This window comes from Monodelphis domestica, chromosome 5 (assembly GCF_027887165.1).
Source record: "Monodelphis domestica isolate mMonDom1 chromosome 5, mMonDom1.pri, whole genome shotgun sequence".
In the NCBI taxonomy this organism is placed as follows: domain Eukaryota; kingdom Metazoa; phylum Chordata; class Mammalia; order Didelphimorphia; family Didelphidae; genus Monodelphis; species Monodelphis domestica.
This window is the reverse complement of record NC_077231.1, coordinates 47,101,368-47,120,458: the sequence shown is the minus strand read 5'-3', so window position 1 is coordinate 47,120,458 and position 19,091 is coordinate 47,101,368. Positions and strand designations below refer to the sequence as shown.

Genomic DNA, 19,091 nt, shown 5'->3' with positions numbered 1-19,091 from the left:
CCAACTCTGACTGCTTCCCCTCCCAAACTATCTTGTATTAAATTTATTAAGTGGATAATATATACAACACACAGATACTTCTTGCTTCCCTCATCACAAGCACTTTCAAGAAGGAATGATCTTTTTTTTGGGGGGGAGGGGGGGTAATTTGTATCCCTGGCATTTATCAACCAGCCTGGCCATTATGGTTATTGATTAATATCACATGTCTTCTCTGTTAAAATACTCCAACTATATGTGTAGGACAGAGGAAAGAGAAGACAGAATCAGAGACAGTTAAAGCAACTGAAGACTGAAGAAAACTTTATATAGTTCATGAGGGAATTCCTGATGGGTGTCTACACCTCACTGACTATAAATCTTCACATGTATATTTTTCCCCCCATTCCAGGTATCAAAATTTTGAAGTTAACATAATTAATGAGATGTCTTTAAAAAGTGTTTTTAATATACCAACTTTCTACATTAATTATTTTTATCACCTGAAATACACTCACTAAAATTTCTTTTAATTTGCCAATTCAACATTTTCCACTCCCACCTCGGCTTACCATAAGGAGCTCTTCCAGCTAAGGGGTTTATTAATGGAGTTGGGTTACCACTTCCTTCCCTTCTGTTTCGATCTGCTAGTGCTGGAAAATCTGAAAGGTCCAGTCCTGTCACATTTTCACTTCCATCTAAACAATGATAAAATATATAAGTAATAGATCTTTGCGCTCCTGTGCAAAATTTCAAGGTTTTAAGCAACTAAATAATAAAAACCCAAATAGCAATATAATTTTGTATAGATCACCTAAGCACAAAGCTGGATAGAGAAGAGGTATTATACTCATAAAATAGGTAGGGTTTGATTTCATAACTTTAGTTATTACCAAAATACCACTTCAAAAAATTACAGTTGGTCAAGACAAAACATTTGGAACTATGACAAATTCCTAAAATCCTAGCATACAAAACATTTAATTAAGGATATCTGGAAAATATCCTAAAATCAAAGTTTTTAGATAATGAAAGAATTATGGGAAATGTAAGTACTACTATGAATAACTGCTTAAAATATACTACACCCATTGGTTGCAACTGAAAGTTGTATATGTTGATAAATTACATTCAAGCATAAAATAAACTAATAAAACCTTGGAATCAGGGTTTAAGGTTATTATTCACACTATTCAAAGTGAACAATTTGTCTGAAAACTGGATCAAGGTAAAAAAGTAGATTATTTTCTCCTTTAAGGGTAACACTACAGACAAACATTCTTAATAAGCTGAAATGACAAAGCTCACTTTTTTTTTGTGACAATGTCTTACTTTAAATTTGTAATTATGAGAACTATGGATTTATTTATAATAAACTAAGTGACAAAGTAATAAAAGTAAAAGACAAAAAATAGTAATGAAGTAGGAGCAATATGCATTCTTTATGGGCTTCATCTGTTCTTTACTTCAGAAATTGGAAGATCTATGACTGTGGGTATGTGTACTTGTTTAACCAAAATGGATCACAACTCTGCTACAGATATTTCAGATAATTACCATGAATGAAAAATTGACCACATTATCATCACCCTAGACAGAAGTCTCTCAGATGTTAAAGAAATATGTTTTACTATCAATAACTTCCTTACTTCTTTTTCCAAGCCTGTAATTGATTTGATTTGTTTAGGAAACTCTTCTTGTAGAAACTCTCTACAATGATGTAAATCATCAACTCTTCCACAGTTCCAAGGTCAGCCCTCTATTCACTATACCATGATGCCTCTCCTTAAAAAGCTTAACTTAAATAATTTTTTAAAAAAGAAGTAACAGAGGTACATAGGACCAAAGTAAGTCATATCTCTTTTTATCAGCTAACAGTTGAAACATACTATCATCTCAGTTATGCAAATTAAATATCATTGTCTTAGCAAAAACTGTACCATCTAACTCAGGTCCAATTAGTGTTTAAAAGTTATTCCAAAATTTTACAGCATAGTACATTATGTCATGGAATTATAGTATACCAACTATAAAAACTGCTAAATACAAATCAATTTCAAGACTTCATATTTAAAAATTTTTATTTTTCATTTTACCATTCTCTTCTTTAAAAAAATTCTTCTATAATGTGTTTTCTAAAAGCTTTAGAGTTCTATAAAAAACAGAACTCGCCTCTTTCTGCTTGATCTGCATCTAAGTCTACGTCACCCACCTCTTACATTTTTCCTATTTCAACCTCAACTCAAATTTTCTCTTTGCTTTTCTTTTTTTGTTCTTATGCATCCAGTTATAGATCAACTCAAGTCTGAGGTTCTTGCCTTTGTCTTCCATTGCAGGTAAACTGGAGTCAGTGTATCCCACTACTAAAGGATCTGGTTAACATTAGACAACAATTTTCAATGTAATCCAGGATTGTTTTTCTTTCTATAACTGGGAAAGTTGGCTCATGAAAAACTTAAATTTAAAAAATTACATACATTATCAAGTGTCCATGTTTTTCAAAACTTCCTATAACTCTTTAAAGACTTTTTTTTTCATAGTCAAGTGTGGAGAGATGCTCCTGAGTGCAATGGCTTCTGATATGGAAGAGATCCTTAAATATTTTGCTGATAATATCGATAAATAAAAAAGCTGCCCATATATTGCTATCAGGGTTTTCACTTATGTGCCTTAAAATATTGTTGAGATGTTTTTAAGAAGGCAGCAAAAATAACACATATCCTATATAGCTAAACAGCATCTCTCTCTCTCTGTCTCTCTCTGTCTCTCTCTCTCTGTCTCTCTCTCTCTCTCCGCTCCCATCCCCCCTCCATAATTGGTAGATAACAAAACATTGATGTTGTGTCCACTCATAACATCAAAAATGTTGTGTATCAAGGTGAACAACCCAGAAGATTTCATTCTTCGATAATGGACAGTTTTTTTTTCTCCTGCATTATTTACTGCTTAGGAAAGAAGCTTACCTGTTCCATTAAAAATGTTACTTGATAGAGAGTTATTCATTCCAAATGCCTGATTCCTGTTCATTCCAAATCCAGACATACTGGGTACACAGAAAACAGTTTTAGATATAATATAAGAATACTAACTTTCAACTGAGAAAAAAAAATCAAGTTCATATTCTGATTACATCACCTTTGGGAACTGATGTTAATCTCATTTTACTAAATTCATTTTTTTCCCCTGCTTTAACTTGCCTAATAATTTTTTATAATAAGAATGAAGGTTTATTTTTTCTCAAAATTTTTCATGAATAAAATAAACATAAGAAAAGAATTCATACCTACCTAGAAAAATATCAAAGCTGTAAACATTTAGAAGACAGAAAGAGGCCAATCACTACTATGAGTGAGTAAACTAAATCTATAGCTCAGTAGTTCTACTCTAAGAGTACTTATTTATACTTTTTTTTTTTATGGCTGAGTTTTGCTGAGTTACCCAAAACATTATCACCAATGAAATGAATTAAAAGTGTTTCACAATATATTACTTCATTCATAATAACACTAGTTTCTAAAGCCAAGTCATAAATTCCATGAGAATACAAGCCAAACCTTCAACTGCTTTCTCATCTCCCATCTGTGCATATTCATAGTTAACACTCAAAATTTGTGTGTAGAATCCCATTTTTAAAAGCTCTTTAAAAGGCTCAAAGGCATTTTCTTAAAAATTATTATAAAACTGAATCAAAAGAAAATTAGGTTACAGAAGTACCTTTATACTTCAAGAATCTGGACTTCTAATTTTGTAGATCCTATCTCTACCTACTCAGGCCTGTGAAACCTAGAGAAAGTTTTAAAGGACTAGCTATGGTTCCTAAAACTGAAAACCCCCTGACTACCTTTTGATGGTGTGGTGCGACTCTTTAAATTTAGCTAGGGTAATCTTAATTTAGCAGCCATACAGTCTCATCACTGGGTCCAGCTTAGTGGGACTTGCCAAAGCTTACACTCCAATAATAGAGCTTTCAAGAAGATAGGAGCCCCTTAAAATGAGGCATCAAAAAGGAGCCCTTTAGATGACAAATAACTAAGAAATGAAATTTTTTAAAATGCAAATTATATTTTGACAATGTATTTCTTAAGACTATTTAGGTTCACTGTGATGATACAACCTCCTGGTTTTCTAGCCAGTGCTAGAAAAATACTCTCAGCTCATTATAATGTAGAATTACAGGCTTTCTTTTAATTTCTACTTGTGAGGTTAAAGAAACTAAAAATGTTTACAAAAACAAGTAGCTAGACCATTACACACTAGAAGGAAGCAAGACAATGACAGATTGTGTCAGATTCAGTTCAAATTGATAACAAGGCATATTCAAACATATAAAGCTATTTCATAGTTCAGTAAATGATAATAAATTCTTTGTTTTTATAGGAGTTATTTAAAACAGCACTTCAGAGGCTTATATTTTACAAACATAAGCTGTTTATACAAAGGGACAAAACATACAAAAGTATGTAATATATTTAATGACAAATAATAAGTGACATGGAATGTGCTCCTGGGGATAATTCTGACTGGCTCTGGGGCCAGTTGTTAAAATTTCAGTCTGAGCATACCTATCTCAGAAATGGGCAAGCACTGGCAGCTAGGTAGCACAGTAGACAAGAGTGCTAGACCTGGGCTTAAATCTGGCCTCAGACACTTCCTAACTGTGTGACCATGAGCAAGTCAGCTAACCTCCACTGCCTAGCCCTTACTGCTCTTTTGCCTTAGAACCAATACACAGTATTAATTCTGAGATGAAAGATAAGGATTTTTAAAAAAAGAAATAGGCCAATGCTACAAATCATGGCTGGATTTGTTTTCTAAATTTAAGAGATGAAGAAAATATTAATAATGGAAATTAAGCTTAAAATATGTCACATACATTTTTTTCCAGAGTGGGCCATTAAATATTTACCAGCATACCCTGATACTAATGGCTGGCAATTCTGTGGCACTTTTAGTTTTGCTGAGTACTTTACTAAGTACCGAATTTCTCCTTTGTTCTTCACAACAGCCTTGGAAGGTAGGCGCAATTACTATCCCAAATTTCCCTGATGAGGAATCTGGGGGGCAGAGAAATTAAGTGCCTTGCTGAGGATTGCAGAGTTAGTGAACATATAACCACTGTGCTGCCTACCTTTCTCTACATAAAAATAAATACAAATTCGAAAGCAAAGAATAAAGAAGGCTATTAGCTCAGATGAAATACTACAGATAAGAATAGCAAAAAGAGATTGTATGACTACAAATATAAATCATAGGAGCTTGTGGAATAAAGAGTAAACAGGAACTGTGCTAACTACCTAGAAATATTTGCAGGATTTCCTGGGTACGAGCACAAAAGAGAAGGTGGAATAGTATGATAATCAGCTTCAGGCTCTGCTGAAATCCTTTCTTCATCCCAGAGTTCCCCATACTGACTTATTTTATAAACATTAATTAATCAATGGATATTTAATAATAAAATAACATTGTTCCAAGAAAGCCTCATTTTACAGCCTGGGCATAACTAAATTATCCAAACTGGAAAATCATTTGAACCTGGATATAGTCTTATTACTTCCTTTGCAGATTAGGAAAATGAAAGTCCCACTAGAGTCACATATTTTTCACCTCCAAAACAATATTTTAGTCAACTGCAATAAACCTAACTTTAAAAAAGCCTTTCATTTCCATGAAGTTGATAGTTCCCCAAAGCAGAATGGTGAATCTAACTAGGCCAATGAAATGAATATAGGTACCATGTCATTTCATACATTATGGAGACATTGTGAAGTATAGAAAACCACTTTCACATTATGTCAACTTGAGACGGATATATTACTACACCATGTTCCTGAAGAACAGAACCCCTGAAGAAATTGTGACTTGTCTAATATGACAAAGCAAGGCAGTAGTAAACTTAAAACCCTCATCTTCTGACTCAAAATCCAGCATTCTTAACGTCGGCGGTCACTTAAGAGGCCTGGAGGGGAGTTCTGAAAAATCACCAATTCACTTAGATGACATGCTTGGGACATCACAGGTTTTGTTAAAGGAAAAACTTACCAGCCAAGTTTACCTGGTGAAAGCCAGCAACAGCCATGATCCTAACTTGGGAGGATATGGGGGATGATAACTGTGCCAACTTTTGGAACCAGATCTGTGACTGCATTGTAATATGGTACCTGCTATGCACAGTGGCGTCCTGGAGAGCTGACCAGGGCACTGAGAGTTCTATTTACTTATCCAGGGACAAACAGTAAGTTAGTTAGTTAGTTAGTTAGTTTATGTCAGAGGTAGGCAGGGCATAAGCCTGTGTCTTCCTGATTTGCCATCCACTCTGCTGTGGTACTTCTCAATGGAGTTTTCTTTGTAAAACAGGCTTTTATTGTTCAATATTAATCAGGGGAAAAAATGTTTACTGAAATGGTATGGGGAACTGTAAGAGAGAAAGTATATAGCACAGTGAATCAAAAGAAAGTCTTGAGTCAGCAGAGCTTGAGTTCAATGTGATGCTCCAGAAGGGCTCTTTAAGAAGCTAAGTTTCAGAGCAGCTGCAAGGCTGTGTCAGTAGAGGGATCCCCTCACTGGGGTGAACAAAGTCACAGACCCAATTGAAAAACCAGGTAGAACACTTAAAACACATCATCTAAAAACTGGTAAGCCACTGAAATGGTTCTTTCCATTCCTGATATTATACAAGGCAATAACTTTTAGGGTTATTCTCTTCCCTCCCAATCAGGGCACTTGGATACATCAATCCAACCTGACAAGAGTCTCTAATATTGCATCTTTTTTATGGTGTTATCACATATCATGCCTGTAAAATCTCAACTCTAGATTACTGCCATCATCTACCTCTTTCCTTCCTAAACAAGTAATATTGCATGGACCTGGAGAAAAATCACAAAACTGTGCTAAGTACACTATACATTTATGCCAGTTAATCTCAACCAGGCCCTTACTATATAGGCCAGTAATAATCCTTAATTAATTTCCCACTCCAGTCATGACAGCTGTAGTCCAAAATCCTTTCTCTTCTCAAGAATCTCATTATTTATTGAAGACCTTTGTTTCATATTTCCCTGAGAAATTGCGACCATTTACCAAGAACTTGCTCTTTTCCCCTCTTCCTTATCTCATCCTTCTGACATCACATCTCACTAACTTCCTTTTCAGTTCAATCTCTGATGATGAGATGTCTTTCTGCTTATTATTATGCTCTACATGTACCATGGATCCCATTCCTTTCCATATTCTCCAGGAGATTAGATTGCCATCACCCCCATTGTCTCTAAAATCTTCAATCTCTCCCAATCTCTCAGAGCCTAATCTGCTGCCTGGCTATAAACATGCCCAACTCTTCAAGATCCTTAAAAAACAAAACCAAAAAACCTTCACTAAATTCTGACAATTATGTCAGCTACTGACCTACATCTCTCCTGGAGGGAGTCAACTACAGTAGGGCCTTTCAACTTTCTTCTCACCTGCTTCTAAACCCTCTGCAATATGACTTCCTACTTTATCAAATGGCTCTCTCTAAAATTAACAATGATCTCTTAAATGATTAATCTAATAGACTTTTCTAGGTTCTTCTTAACCATTCTGTAGATTATTGGCCATCTTGGGTACTCTCTCCAATTTGGAAACACAAAATGTGGTTCTGTTGTGTTCTGTTATGGTTCTGTTCTGTCTTGGCCCTCTAACTTGTCTGATTCGCAAGCCAGACGTGGCTGTATTTATATCCATGTCACATTTGTTAACTTTGAGTATCCCTCAAAGTTCTAGTCTTAGGCCTTCTTTTCTTTCTATATTCTCTCATTTGATGATCTCATTAACTCTCATGGGTTCCATTATCATGTTTAGGCAAATGACTGCCAAATCTATGCGCTGACCATGTCTCTATCCTCACCTCTAGTTCTGATTTAGCAACTGCCTGTAAGACATTTTGACCATTAGATTTCCTATAAGCATATTTCAGTCTCAATATGTACAAAACAGAATGCATTATCTTTCCTCTCAAACTCTCCCATCTACTCAACTTCCCTATTATTATTCAAAAGAATATCTGACTCTTCTCTCTTGTTCACCACACATATCCACTCAGTTGTCAACTTCCATAACTTATTTCTTTAATACTTCACACTCACAGATAACAGTTCAGATTCTTGACTGTCAATTGAAACAGCCATCTAATTGGCATTCCTGCTTCACTCTTCCTTATCCTAATCCACCCTCCACTCAAGTGTTTTCCTAATTAAACTCTTCTTACTTATAAGTCAAATTATGAAGTTCTTCTGTTTGTGATTTAGAGCCCTTTATAATCTAGCCCCTTCCTACCTTTCGAACCTTCTTATATTTTACTCCTTTCTACATACTCTTGACACAACCAGAGATTGGATCTCCATTCCAACATCACTCTTAGGACACCAAGTTGTAATATTCAGTTTCAGCAATACTTCTAGAAGGTCTTTCCTGCCTTCACCATCACCCCCACCCCCACCCCCAGCTGCTAGTATCATTTCTCTAAAATTATTTTCCCTCTATTATATATTTATCTAATACATTCTGATTCATAGCTATTGCTTCCCATACTAGAATGTAAGCTCTTTGAAGGGAGATGCTTTTTAGTTTATTTTATTTCAAAGATCACAGTGCCTAGTAGAGAATACTGAATTAATAATGCTTATTGATTGGTTATAAAAGCATATATCTGACTATAATTAAGCAATTAAGCCATCTACCCCATCCTCCACCTCCAGAAATGAAACTGGGGGGAAGAGAAAGAAGTCTTTGATCTAAAGTATATGATATGATATACCATTATGCGTTCATAGATAAAAGAACTAAAGACAAAAAGAGTGATGGGCATGAATAGCAATGTTGGCAAGAAGCCAAAATAAAAACAGAAAGGCAATTTGTGCACATGCAATATGATCTAATTTACCTTACCTGTTCACAGTAAAAGGTTGTCTAGAGGGTTGCTGCTTTGGCATACATATTATGCTTGGCGAGCTTCTGTTAGGGCTACCTAACCCTGAACTGCTCATGCTATTTGTCCTGCTGGCAATTCCAATGCCCTGACCAACCTGGGAGTGGTTCATCATATTCCTAGGATTCATAGGTAATATACCCCTGAAAAAGAAAATTGTTAATAAAAGATGAGGTCTTGAAAACCCCTCATTAAATTTCTACACAAAAATGTGTCATATTCAAGATCTCCAATGTATTTAAAAAAAATAATAACATTCACATTTACTAAGTTTTTCCTTGTTCTTTCTCTGGACACTGGTGAAAAGAAGTACAGGTAAATCTTATTAGAAGGTTCAAAAGCAATATAAAATATCATTACAAATAATGGGAGAGAATACCATAATATGAAATAACTAAGATCATCACCCTTCTAAAGTTACATATTCTTACTTTCTGTAACAAATGGCAAACTACAAAATGGAAAGTGACTTGTATTCTTAGTCCCAATCACTCTTTTCTTATTTAACATTTTTTATGGGAAGGTGCCATTTGAGGAGATGAAAGCAAGAAAATTTTCATGAGAATGACCAAAGGTTCAAAACAAAATTAATAAATCTTTTAGCATAAAATTCCTTTTAAAATGAACATATTCATTTTCCTAAAACTATGCACATTAGGGGGCAGCTATGTATCTCAGTGGATTGGGATCTAGGCCTAGAGATGGGAGGTCCTGGTTCAAATCTGACCTCACATTTCCAAGCTGGGTAACCATGGGCAAGTCACTTAACCCCCACTGCCTAACCTTTACCATTTTTCTACCTCAGAACCAAAACACAGTATTGATTCCAAAACAGAAGACAAGGGTTTTTAAGAAACACAATTATGCACACCATTCATCCATTTTGACCTTAAGTTGATAAGAAGACAGATTTTGTAAATGATTCATTCTATTACAATACAAATATTTAAATTAAATATATAAGGACAGTGCATTGATTCCCGGACTTGATAAAAAGCACCGAATCTGAAAAAAAAGCATCTCTTTAGAACAAAAATAAGGTTATTTATATTACATGACTACAGGTCTATCGTTATAATAATAGATTATCTGTTTTAAGATGAGCAACATAGATCTACAGCTACCACAATATGTGCAGATAGTGATATATGCTTTAAAGAAATATTTGAAACCACCAATAAATACCTGCTTGGAGATGGAGGCGTATGAAGTGACATTGTTGGTACCCCTGTTGTTGGCGTGACGTGGCTTGGTAACTGAGTGCCTTGTGATAAGCTGCGATTTAACTGAGGGGTATTGTTGCTCATTCCCCTCATTGGAAGGCCTAGTGCACCTATTAAAAATTATAGAAAGGAAACATAACCAATTTCGAAAGATCCTAGAATAGAGCATTAAGAAATTGCAACATTGCAACTTTATAATGACATGAGTTCAAATTCTCTGAACTGTATCTATCTCCTATGTCAAAATATTTTTAATCTAAAAGATTTTAAATATGGAGGTTAGTCATGCATTTTTATTTTGTAACACTCAATCATGAAACTTTCTATGTCCACGGTTTGACAATAAATGATTATATTTTATTAAAGCCTATGAACCAATACTTTAAAGTGTTCTATTAAGATCAACATACAATGTGATCCCTTAAAATCTGTTTCTATCTAGTAAGCTCTTTATTGTCAAATTAAAGCATCAGTTACTATGTAGAGAAAGAAGCTATTAAGTTTGTTATTGTCATTTTAATTACTTTTATTGATCTGTGAGAAATGATAACGTTTAGAGAAAATATTTCTATTAAGGGAATATACTAACAAATTCTTAAGTATATTAAGTATATCCTAAGTATGTTATCAGAGGTTAATTAAATAATACAAATATGTCATTGGGACTTGTCTATTAAAATTTTCCTTTCATTTTAGATCTCTGATATAGATAACTTTGACACAGTATGAGAGAATGAGATGTTTTAAATGAGAGAATTTTGTTGAAAACTTTAAAGTTGAGCTGCCTTTGTCAGAAATTGTTCTAAAACACATGATAAAATTCCCTGTCATCATATACAGGAGATACAGAAGAATATTTAAGTTTTTTCATAACTCAGAACAGCCATCATGCTTCTATTTTTAGTTTGCATCGTAGTCCATAAAATTAATCTTTCCACCTTTGAACAATAGAGCTAAAACAACAGAGCTAAAAGGGACCTCACACCTAAGAGAATTTGGACACTTATTGAAACAGATGAGGAAAATGAAGGTCTGTTACTTCCATGCCTGCTCTTACCTAGCACCTGCTCACAAAAACTTTTTAATTTGTAGCTTCTCATCTGCTATGAATGGGCAAGCAAAGTAAGTCAACAGAAATTTAGAGCAGGAAAGGGCTTTGGAGATAGTCTAATTTTGTAAATAACAAAGCAAACTCATAGCAAATGTTAGTCAGAATTCTAACCTAAATTTCCTAAAATCAAACACCTACTCTCTCTACTATACCTTAGAAATCATAGTATGCTAATTATACTTGAATGTCTACTGATGTCTCTGAGTTCATAGAAGACATGGATTAAGAACACCAAAATGCCCAATTTCTAGAATCTGAATTTATAAATACTATAATACTTAAAAGATTTGTGAATTCACCTGTGACTTCATACAAATTGGGCTATGTTCTAAATGGCTCAGGAAATTTGTGTAAAGGGTGAAGGATAATAGCATGAATAAAAGAAATAATCCCCAATTCTCTCATCATAACTTTACAAGTCACCTTTCTTAGTCTAAAAAGCAAGCCACATTTCAATGATTCACGAACCACTGTAGTTATTTGGGTTTGGTTTTTTAATGCTATGACAAGGTGGCAAGAATTATCTGTTAATTAACATTAATGGGGCAGTAAGGTGGCACTAGCCCTGGAGTTGGGAGGACCTAGATTCAAATTTGGCCTCAGACAAAACTCCCTAGCTGTGTGAGCCTGGGCAAGTTATTTCTTATAACCCTGTTTGCCTAGCCCTTGCCTGGCTGTCTTAAGAGCTGATACTAGGATGGAAAGGGTTAAAAAAAGAAAAGGGGGAAAAAAAAGTCAACCTGGTCCTAAGAGGAATAAATGAATTAAGTAAACCATATCAATGGTATAGTGGCCTTGTGACCTATGTTTTCACGACTCTTTTGGAATCACCAGAACACTGCTCTCCAAGTACCATGAATGTGAAAGTGAGCTAATTTTTTTTAATTTTCTTGCATAATGAAGTACTACTTCTCAATTCAACAAACTTTTCCAATACAAACAATGCTGATCTGTTATTCAGGAAGCCGGGAAGCTTAAAACATAGATTGCAGAACTCCTTGATTTCTAAAATGAATACTTCTAACATGAACTAGGTAACTATACCTGTCATATCGTATACATGATGCTAACTAATTTTAATTTAGAAATTAAAAAGCCATTAGGAAGCTGACCCTGGGTGATGAACTAGAGAATGCATAATGCTCAATGTAAATTTGGGCCATGGGATTATCAATGGGACAACTCACACCAACTCTCCCTTAATCTGAGACAGAAAAAAGCCTCAGAGAGTTGCATAAGAAATGAAACCTTCTCCAAGTTCTCATTCCTCTCTACTCCAAAATAACCAATCTCTGGGTCATCTCAATTCCTTTTCTTGCTCTCTATAAAGGTTTTTTAACCTTTTGTGTCACACATCCCTTGTCAATCTAGCAAAGTCTATAGACTCCTTCATCATAATAATATTTTTTGCCTTCATTAGTAATCAAGAGTAAAAAACAGAGGGTAAAAATAAAGATATGGCATGCTTTTTTCCCCCTGGTCTAAATTCAATCTACTTCCCACTATTGTCCTCCAAATTTATCCATTGACACTATAGACTCTAGTTTAACAACCCCTGCTCTCTACACCATCTGATTCTAAAAATGTAGTTTTAGATATAAGTGTGCCCCTGGAAGCAGAATCATAAAATATTATAGGTGAAAGGTACCCAAAATAAAGATCTAGCCCCACTTTCATTTTTATAGAGGAAGCAACTGATACTCAGTTTAGTGACTTGCTCATTCTCACAATAAGAGGTGGAAGATTTAAAACCAATGTTTCCTAATGTAAAATTCTGCATTCTTTCTACTATATCATATAACACAAATTACAGAGTGGGGAAGGATAAATTTATGACCCCACTTCTCTTAAAGCCTAATTCACCTACCACCATCTCCTCTCGAGAAGTCTTCTCTAATCCTTAGAATAACCATTTCTTTTCTTCCTTAGATTGTAAAGAGCAATTTGCTTATACTTTTCTCTATGTCAGAGAGTTTAACTTATTACATATACATAGAATTAAATTCTTTCTGTTCTTTCCCTTGTCCTCATGCTCATTTTTCTTCCTTTACCATCTTCTCTTCCTCATTTTTTCTTTTTTGTTTTCACCTGTCTTATTACCTCTTTTTCTTTTTTCTAATTATTTTCTTTCTTCCTCTACTTTTCCTTCTTCCATAGCCAAATTAATATATGTCTTTAAACCTCTGGATCTCTACAATATTAATTTTTTTCATAGTGGCCATTACCCCAATACATTCCATGGTTTGTCACACAAAACTATATTAGGAAAATTAAAGACTTGAGAAATATCAAACCAAAGAATTTCCCAAGCAAGTCTTCAAGGAAAGATATAAACACAACAAAAAAAAAATTTTTAATTGACTATGGGTTGGCATACTTTCTTCAGCTTATTATTTGTGCTAAAAGTGAAAGGAAATGGTATAAGTAAAGGAAAATGTACAGAAAATCTGCAATCTTCTTATTTTAAGATTCAGTATTTGTCTCCTCCCTCCACAAAACAATTCATGTTTAAACAATTTCCACCTCATTCTATGGAAGATACTAGTATTAAAAACAAAACAAAACAAACTCAAACTATCTGAAACAGATAAACAGGTATGAGACAATTTTAGATGAGATAATCAGCCTGCAGACATAATTTACTAATTAATCTTAAAGCTCTCCATAGGATTTGTTATAGGGAAACAAATTGTTTTTACTCATTTTAACTGAACTCTCACAACTGATCCATTTTTCACACAACTACAACCAAACATAGTTCAGGACCTTTCCTTTCATTTCCTAAGATCTTCTGCCCCAAGCCTCACAATTCTATCCTAAACATGGGCCCAAGTAATTTTCCTTAGAGGCAAATCTGATTATATTACTCCACTACTCAATCAAATCTAGTGGCTACTTGGGAATTGTTGCTTGGGTAAAATACAAACTCTACTTTCAGCATGTAATGCTTCTCCAAATATGGCCACAACCTATTTTCACCCCCTCATTGCACTTACTCCACTTTCCAGATTCTCTGATGTTGGCAAAATGGCCTTCTTTCTGCTCTTCACATAGAATACTCCATTTCCCACTCGGCATTGGTCATCCCCCATGATAGGAATTTACTTCTTCATGGAAGGGAATCTGCTCCATTTCATAGAGTACTTCTCTTCCTTCAAACTACAGCTCAAGAACTACGTCTGTAGGAAACCTTTCTACTAATGTCCCCAGCTATTACATCAGGTTGTGCCTGGCACAAAATATGTGATAATAAATCCTTCCTTTGCTGCTTTATACTTATCTGCGTACATTCACTCTATATTTATTCTAAACCAACCTATATATATATACTTCTTGTCCTCCTCCATTAGAATGTAAGCTCTCTGCAAGTAGTGATTGTTTCATTTTTAAAATTTGTATCCCCAAGATACACAGTTCCAAGCACATAGTAAACATGTAACAAATGCTTTCTGATTAACTCGGTAAATTTCCATTTCAAATACACATTAAATTGGTTACATTTACTTAATTGAAAAGGATGACTGCAAAGCAAATACAATTATTATGAATAGAAAACTCTATTAGGCACAAGGCTAAAGACAAAAATGGAGGTTATCGTCTAACTTATATATCAGTCGAGGGGATGACATGATAATTGTAATGCATGAAAATATGTAATAAGGTATAAAATCTGATGGCTCTTCTGAAAAATTAATCTTTATTTCCTTCCCTGAGACAGCTAATATTACTGACCACCCATACCTCTTAGATACTAGATATTCCTTCTGGGTTTTCATGACAGTGACTTTCTTGGTTAGTCTCCTGCTAGTCTTTCAAAGTTCCCCAGTCCATGATCTCATTGGCAACTACCAGTCTGGTTATCTCCTCATTGAAGAATGGCTCTATACTATGAATGACATCAAAGAACACCTGCTGCTATACCTGTAAGTCAGCATTGGCTGAGTGCTAAAGAAACTGGGGTTCCTTTCCCCAAATCATGTGGCTAAGGGGAGCTTAAGTATAAAGGCAAGTAGCCTGGCACCACTACTATGGAGTACATAAAAATTTTTGAGTAATGTAGGTACTCTAGAATTCATCTTGCTTACTAGGTCTCAGAAAGAGGAATATTATAGTATTACAATTGGTGAGAAAAGACCAAGTAGTAAGAAAGAAAGGAACTGGAACTGAAGATGAATGATTTATAAATATTTGAAGGATGTGAGAAAAAAGGAGAATCAAGGATGAAAGACAAGGATGATGCTGAAGTTGCTAAGATAAGAGAAAGGAAGTTGAGCATGACAACTCTGTAGCAGTTATCATAGCTGAGAGGACAGGAGAAAATAAATAAAAGTACCTATTAGGTAAGGACTGAGGCTTGCTTCCAGAAAGTATGGCAAGCAGGAGAAAATTTTCAATGGCATGCAAAGAGTGGCATTTTTTTTTCTACAACAGGCAAGTATTTGTCATTTACATTTAAAGTTCAGCACACATCCTCTACCTAAAAGAGAAGGTAAAGGGGCTTGAAAAACCTCTCTTTATCCTCTAGTTTACAGATACCTATTTCCTTTTTCTTTTTTAAAAGGAAGAATTTAAATGGAAAATAAATAAAATAAAACAAAAAAAGATAATGTAAAGAGAAGGAAATCCTGACTTGTGTCACAAGGCTAAAAATCTATAGGAGGATCAGATGCTCTGTAAAAGATGTATAGCTCTGAAAGAATATGAAACCTTTAAGAAGGAAGCTGTTATGTAAGGAATATTGCCAAAAGTGTTATTAGGTGAGAGATTATCCTGATGGTGGAGAGGCAATAATTACAGTGGTCTACATATTAATTGGGAAAAAGAAATAGAATTAAATTTATTTACATACAATAAACCTTACAACTTTTTACATATTTTAAAAATTATTTAATATGCAATATGTTCTCCTTTTGCTGTAATCACTTATTTTATATGATTTGGCACCGAGTTCTCATTATATTGACATATTCTTTAATTCATCATGAAACCATATATCATACTGGAGAAAGTGAACCTTTGAAGAACAATCCATTTTTCCAAGTCTAGCCTTGATCATAGCCAAGTAGTTTTCAATGGGATTTAAATAAGGCAAGTTCCTAGAAAAATATCACATGTTTATCTCCATTTCTTAGATAAATGTCTTAACTTTTCATGATGCATGGCATGGTAAAGGGCAAGCTGCAATATTCTATGTTCACTGGGAATTTCTGTAAATCTTGAATAATTCTGCTTTTCAGCATATCAATATATTTATGAGCAATGGCATTGCCTCAATAGAGACAAAACTCTCAGGTCACCTGAAAGTAAAAAAAAAAAATTCCCAGGACTTTTTTTAAGTGGATGTTTTACAATTTGATGAAGATGTTCAGAGCTTATAAGACCACCTGGCATTCTTCTGATAACAGTTTTGGTATAACCTTGAACGAAAAAGTAAGCTTCATCAGTTTCATTGTAAAAATACCTTTTTCCAATCTTCAGTACTCTAGATTTTGTATTATCTCGTTCATGACATTATTCTTCCTTCACACCAAGTATTGTTGTTCTTTTATAAACTTGTCTTCTCACTCTTCTTTCAACTTCAAGAAAACTACTCCATGTTCAGAAGATCTTCTTTGAGTGTGTTCTGAGGGTTAATTAAGCAGTTTTGCAGGAAGTCTGTCAGTTCTTGGCACTGTTTTTTGTTTCTGACTGCATTCCATGTGACTGGTCCTTTTTCATATAGGCTTGAAAGATCCTTGAAATGTTTGACTTCCCCACACCAACAATTGCTGCAATATCTCTAACAGTCACTGAAGTGTGCTCTTTAAGAGCTACAACTTCTGCAGGTGTTCTTGGAGTAATATCCATTCTTTTAAACTACAGAATTAAAAACATAACAAAAGAGCAATATTTTTATGGCATAAAATCCAAGTCAAATACTCAACTGACGGAGTACTAAACAAAAGTAGAGAATTAGCTCAATTCATTTTCAACTGGTCTGATATTCTGAGTTAGCCTAGTATCAATAGATGTATATACACTCATGACCATTAATGTCACAAAGTGAAATCATCAAAATCATTGCTTGTCTCAAGTAATTCTCACATGACCATATTTGTATTCATTTTCACTATAACAACACAGAAGTTGCCTATTGTCCCTATGCATATCTGCAGACCAGATAAGAGAATAAGAGATTAGCTATCAGTCCCTAAAAAGTTCAAGTCAGAAGGTCCAACTGAACTGCATTCCTTACTGCTAAATGAACTAGTGAAGGGGATGGTTGGTCACTGTCACTGGTCTCTGAAAGATCATTGTGAAAAACAAGAGGTACCACTGAACTGAATGGGGTAATTCTACTCAAAAGGAAAGAACTGGTATCAGTAAACTGCACGCTGGTAAACTTAATTTTGATTTCTGGGGAAATCTAAAATGAAGTAATCACAAAAAGCCAACATGATATTCATCAAAAACAGTTTAATACCAGACTAGAATTCCCCACTATCCACTCCTTTTCTGACATATTTCATAAGACTATCATAGATAGCATTTGACAAAGGCTGAGAAAGGCTGGAAATGTGAGTGAGAGACTTTAGAGGGATTCAGAAGAAGCTGCATGTTTGCCCTCCAAGAAGAATTTGTCAGTTTAATGTCAGATTAAAAAGTTCTTGGGAAAAATTGTGCTGAACTATATTTTGCTCTTTGCTTTTAAACATTTTTAGTACGTTAAACATAGGAAAAGAGCTAATGTTAGATGAATTAGTATGCAAAAAGGAATCAGACTTCTTCTGTATGGCCTTACATAGCGGAACCAGAAACAATGGGTACAAATAATGGAGAAGCAAAATTAGGATTCAAAGTCAGGTTAGCAAGGAATGCTTAACAATGAGAGTTATCCAAAAGTGGAAAGGGCTGCCTCAGAAGGTAGTGGATTTCTGCTCACAATAGGTCTTCTGGTTGACCACTTGTTGGTTATGTTGTTGGGGGAATTCTTATTATCCAGTTTGAGCCAGTTAGCCTCTTGAGATCCCATCTAACTCTGAAACTTTAAGTTTTGTAAGGAGTTGCAATAGCTGAGTTATAATTTCAATTAAAAATCAATAGCTCTAAGTTAAATATTAATAAAAAATCTTAATAAGATGACCTAAATCATAAGTGAACACTAGAAAATTAATATAACATTTTGATGAAAATGAAAGATCTATAAATAAAAAATACAAATACAAATAGTATACTTTATTACCTAATGAACTCTTTGGAAAACCTGACATTTGTCCCTTCTCACCATTCTTGCTGTCATCATCCCAGGGGCTTCATCATCTCATACCTGGAATCTCTAATTTCCCCTAATTTCCAGAGGTTTATATTTACTCCAGTGTCTTTTATTATAAACTAATTTTCATGTTATATGAAACTCCCTAATCTATAATGCACCCCTCCCCAGCACCTTAGTAATCTCTCACATGGATAAGTCACATGGACAGCTCTTTAGGTTCTATGGCATAATGGTAATTTCCCACAATAAGTTACACATTTTATTCATGACTTCCAGAAATTTCACCCTTCCATTTCTTCAAAATTTCTGATGGATGCTACATTGTTCCAATTATATATTTGTAGCAAATTTGTTTAATCTCTTTTTACTTCAGCAGATAATATGAAAATCAGAGGGTCTTTGTTTTCCTCATTAAGGACAAAAGCAAAACATTCATTTAGTTTTTAAGCTATTTTTCTTTTTATACTTGGATGAAATCTTTAATGCCACAGTGATAAAATGGTGTGATTAATTTTTTAGGTGGCTCCTTCCTATTAGCATTGGCTTTAGAGCCTCTTA

At 34.4% G+C, this 19,091-nt stretch overlaps 1 protein-coding gene across 16 annotated transcripts in view; it reads right to left on the bottom strand.

The window, feature by feature from the left end:
• Positions 1-19,091, bottom strand: part of CNOT2 (CCR4-NOT transcription complex subunit 2) — a 207,503-nt gene that overhangs the window by 23,148 nt on the left and 165,264 nt on the right. For 15 of the 16 annotated variants that reach the window (XM_056800718.1, XM_056800722.1, XM_056800729.1 and 12 more), the window contains 4 exons: positions 10,130-10,277; positions 8,905-9,087; positions 2,943-3,022; positions 552-677 (listed from right to left, as the gene is read on the bottom strand). In XM_056800718.1, the coding sequence (XP_056656696.1) occupies positions 552-677; positions 2,943-3,022; positions 8,905-9,087; positions 10,130-10,277 (537 nt within the window). Of the gene's footprint in view, positions 1-551; positions 678-2,942; positions 3,023-8,904; positions 9,088-10,129; positions 10,278-16,739; positions 17,113-19,091 lie in introns of those variants that run through there. The other variant, XM_007503042.3, reaches the window with a different exon arrangement.